This window comes from Amblyraja radiata, chromosome 43 (genome assembly GCF_010909765.2).
Source record: "Amblyraja radiata isolate CabotCenter1 chromosome 43, sAmbRad1.1.pri, whole genome shotgun sequence".
Classification (NCBI taxonomy): domain Eukaryota; kingdom Metazoa; phylum Chordata; class Chondrichthyes; order Rajiformes; family Rajidae; genus Amblyraja; species Amblyraja radiata.
This window is the reverse complement of record NC_045998.1, coordinates 6,773,264-6,775,647: the sequence shown is the minus strand read 5'-3', so window position 1 is coordinate 6,775,647 and position 2,384 is coordinate 6,773,264. Positions and strand designations below refer to the sequence as shown.

The window sequence follows — 2,384 nt, the reverse complement described above, 5'->3', positions numbered from 1 at the left end:
ATGAACTGACAGAATTATGAATCTAACCCTATATCACACACACAAACTGTTGCCCCGCAACATTGATTAAACCAAAGATCTTATAGCTTCGCTATAAGATATTTGGATTACACTGCGAGTCGGGTCGGGTCAGGTAGGCTCCGGTTACTAAAATGGGCGGAGAAAAATGCCCAGGATCCCCTCCGTAGCGTACTACACGTCAGCCCATTGTATTTCGCAGGAGTGGCCTATCTTGCTCTGCTCTAAGACCTTTGTCTGTCCTACAGCCAATCTCACGCTGTGGGCCGGCCCTTCACCAAGGCTTTAAAAGTCGGCTCCAGAGACGGCTCCGTCATTCCAGTGCCTCTATTTCAGGCTGTAATACAAGTGTTGAAGCACAATGGCCCGGACTAAGCAGACAGCGCGCAAATCGACCGGAGGGAAAGCTCCTCGCAAACAACTGGCGACCAAAGCGGCGCGGAAGAGCGCTCCAGCCACGGGCGGAGTGAAGAAGCCTCACCGCTACCGGCCCGGCACCGTGGCTTTGCGGGAGATCCGGCGCTACCAGAAATCCACCGAGCTGCTCATCCGTAAACTGCCCTTCCAGCGCCTGGTGCGTGAGATCGCTCAGGACTTCAAGACAGACCTGCGCTTCCAGAGCTCGGCCGTCATGGCCCTGCAGGAGGCCAGCGAGGCTTACCTGGTGGGGCTCTTTGAGGACACCAACCTGTGCGCCATCCACGCCAAGCGAGTCACCATCATGCCCAAAGACATCCAGCTGGCCCGCCGCATCCGCGGGGAGCGCGCTTAAACTCCGAACCAAGGACAACAAAAGGCTCTTTTAAGAGCCACCAACCCGGCTGTGGAAAGAGCTGTGTCCTCCTGTTCATTGTCCTCTTACATTATGGTCCCGGCCTTTCTTACCACAACTGGCACCGTAGTCACAGCTGCCGAGCGGAGTCTGACCCCACGGGCTCCAGTGTCCCGGACGGGCCCGGTTACCATGAGAATCCCCTTGTGACGCGTTCCGACCTCAATAACACGTCGTTATTGCGCCTTTACCGCGGGTTCGGCGCTTCACAAAAACAGCGAGTGGCTCTGAAACAGCCTTTGAGTCACTGGGTTGTTTTTTCCTTCATGTTCTTTGCCCAGCTGTTTCTTATCCCTTTACAGCGGAGGCCCGGCTATCTGCGGGACTTTATTTAGCACGGTTCCGCGCCCGCTGTTGCTGAACGGAATCACACGCCGCTGATCCAACGTCTCGGGTAAATCTATTTAGTTATAAATCTCATAACAACTTAAAATGTGTGTACACGACCCGATCAAACCACGCCAGTTGATTGCTCTTCGGCCCCATTATGAAGCCCTCTGCTTTCTTTCACCGGCACCATTAAAGCGCGAAAAATAACTCGGCTCCGCTGATATTGGGACGACAGATGGCTCAATGGGCTAAGTGTTCGGCTGGCGACCGGAAGGTAGCCGGTTCGAATCCCGCTTGGAGTGCATACTGTCGTTGTGTCCTTGGGCAAGACACTTCACCCACCTTTGCATGTGTGTGAGTGATTGGTGGTGGTCGGAGGGGCCGTAGGCGCAGATTAGCAGCCACGCTTCCGTCAGTCTGCCCCAGGGCAGCTGTGGCTACAGAAGTAGCTCACCACCACCGAGTGTGACTGAGGAGTGTATGAATAATGCGATGTAAAGCGCCTTGAGTATTCTAGAAAGGCGCTATATAAACCATCCATTATTATTATTATTATTATTATTATTATTATTATTATTATTATTATTATTATTATATTGCACCAACCCACTCAATTTTAAATAATGCAACGTCGAAATTCATAAACAAGGATAACGCTTTTTATTTCTGTCATTAATGGTAAGATTTACATAATTTACGAGTTATACAGGGATTGCAGTGTTTCGCATATCAGCTAACCAATGAAAGTGATGTAAAATTCAACGTATTTCAAACAATGATAGTCCCACCCCTGCTTTCCCTGGACAAAATGTCCAACGTATGTACAATAATAAATACATTGTCATTTGCAATATTTTGTGCGGCTAACAATCACAATTTCAGACTATATATATAAACAAGTGTATTACTTCAAATAAATAATTTAAGAAAATTATTTACATTACTTATGTGCCACTTTTTGCACTTTTTTATACTTCCTTTTACATTGCATTTTTCTATTCTTAAGTTTGAGTCCATAATGTATGTGAACACTCACAAAGATTGCTACAATTCTAGCCTTGACTCCATGCAGCACAAGTCCATGTCCTTGTAACCCTGTGTATTGTGTATTGCTGTGTTTATTAGATGGGAAATGTTATTCCTCGTTATTTTGACATCGTCAAATTCTGTGCGAAACACATTCTCACACACTTCACAGAATGCT

General features: G+C 47.7%; 1 protein-coding gene across 1 annotated transcript; it reads left to right on the top strand.

Annotated features, from left to right (window-relative positions):
• The first annotated feature begins 351 nt into the window (after nt 1-351).
• Nucleotides 352-834, top strand: LOC116968083 (histone H3). The gene has a single exon (XM_033014711.1). It carries the CDS (start codon nt 380-382, stop codon nt 788-790), a length of 411 nt encoding a protein of 136 aa, XP_032870602.1. The 5' UTR covers nt 352-379; the 3' UTR covers nt 791-834.
• The last annotated feature ends 1,550 nt before the right edge of the window (nt 835-2,384 follow it).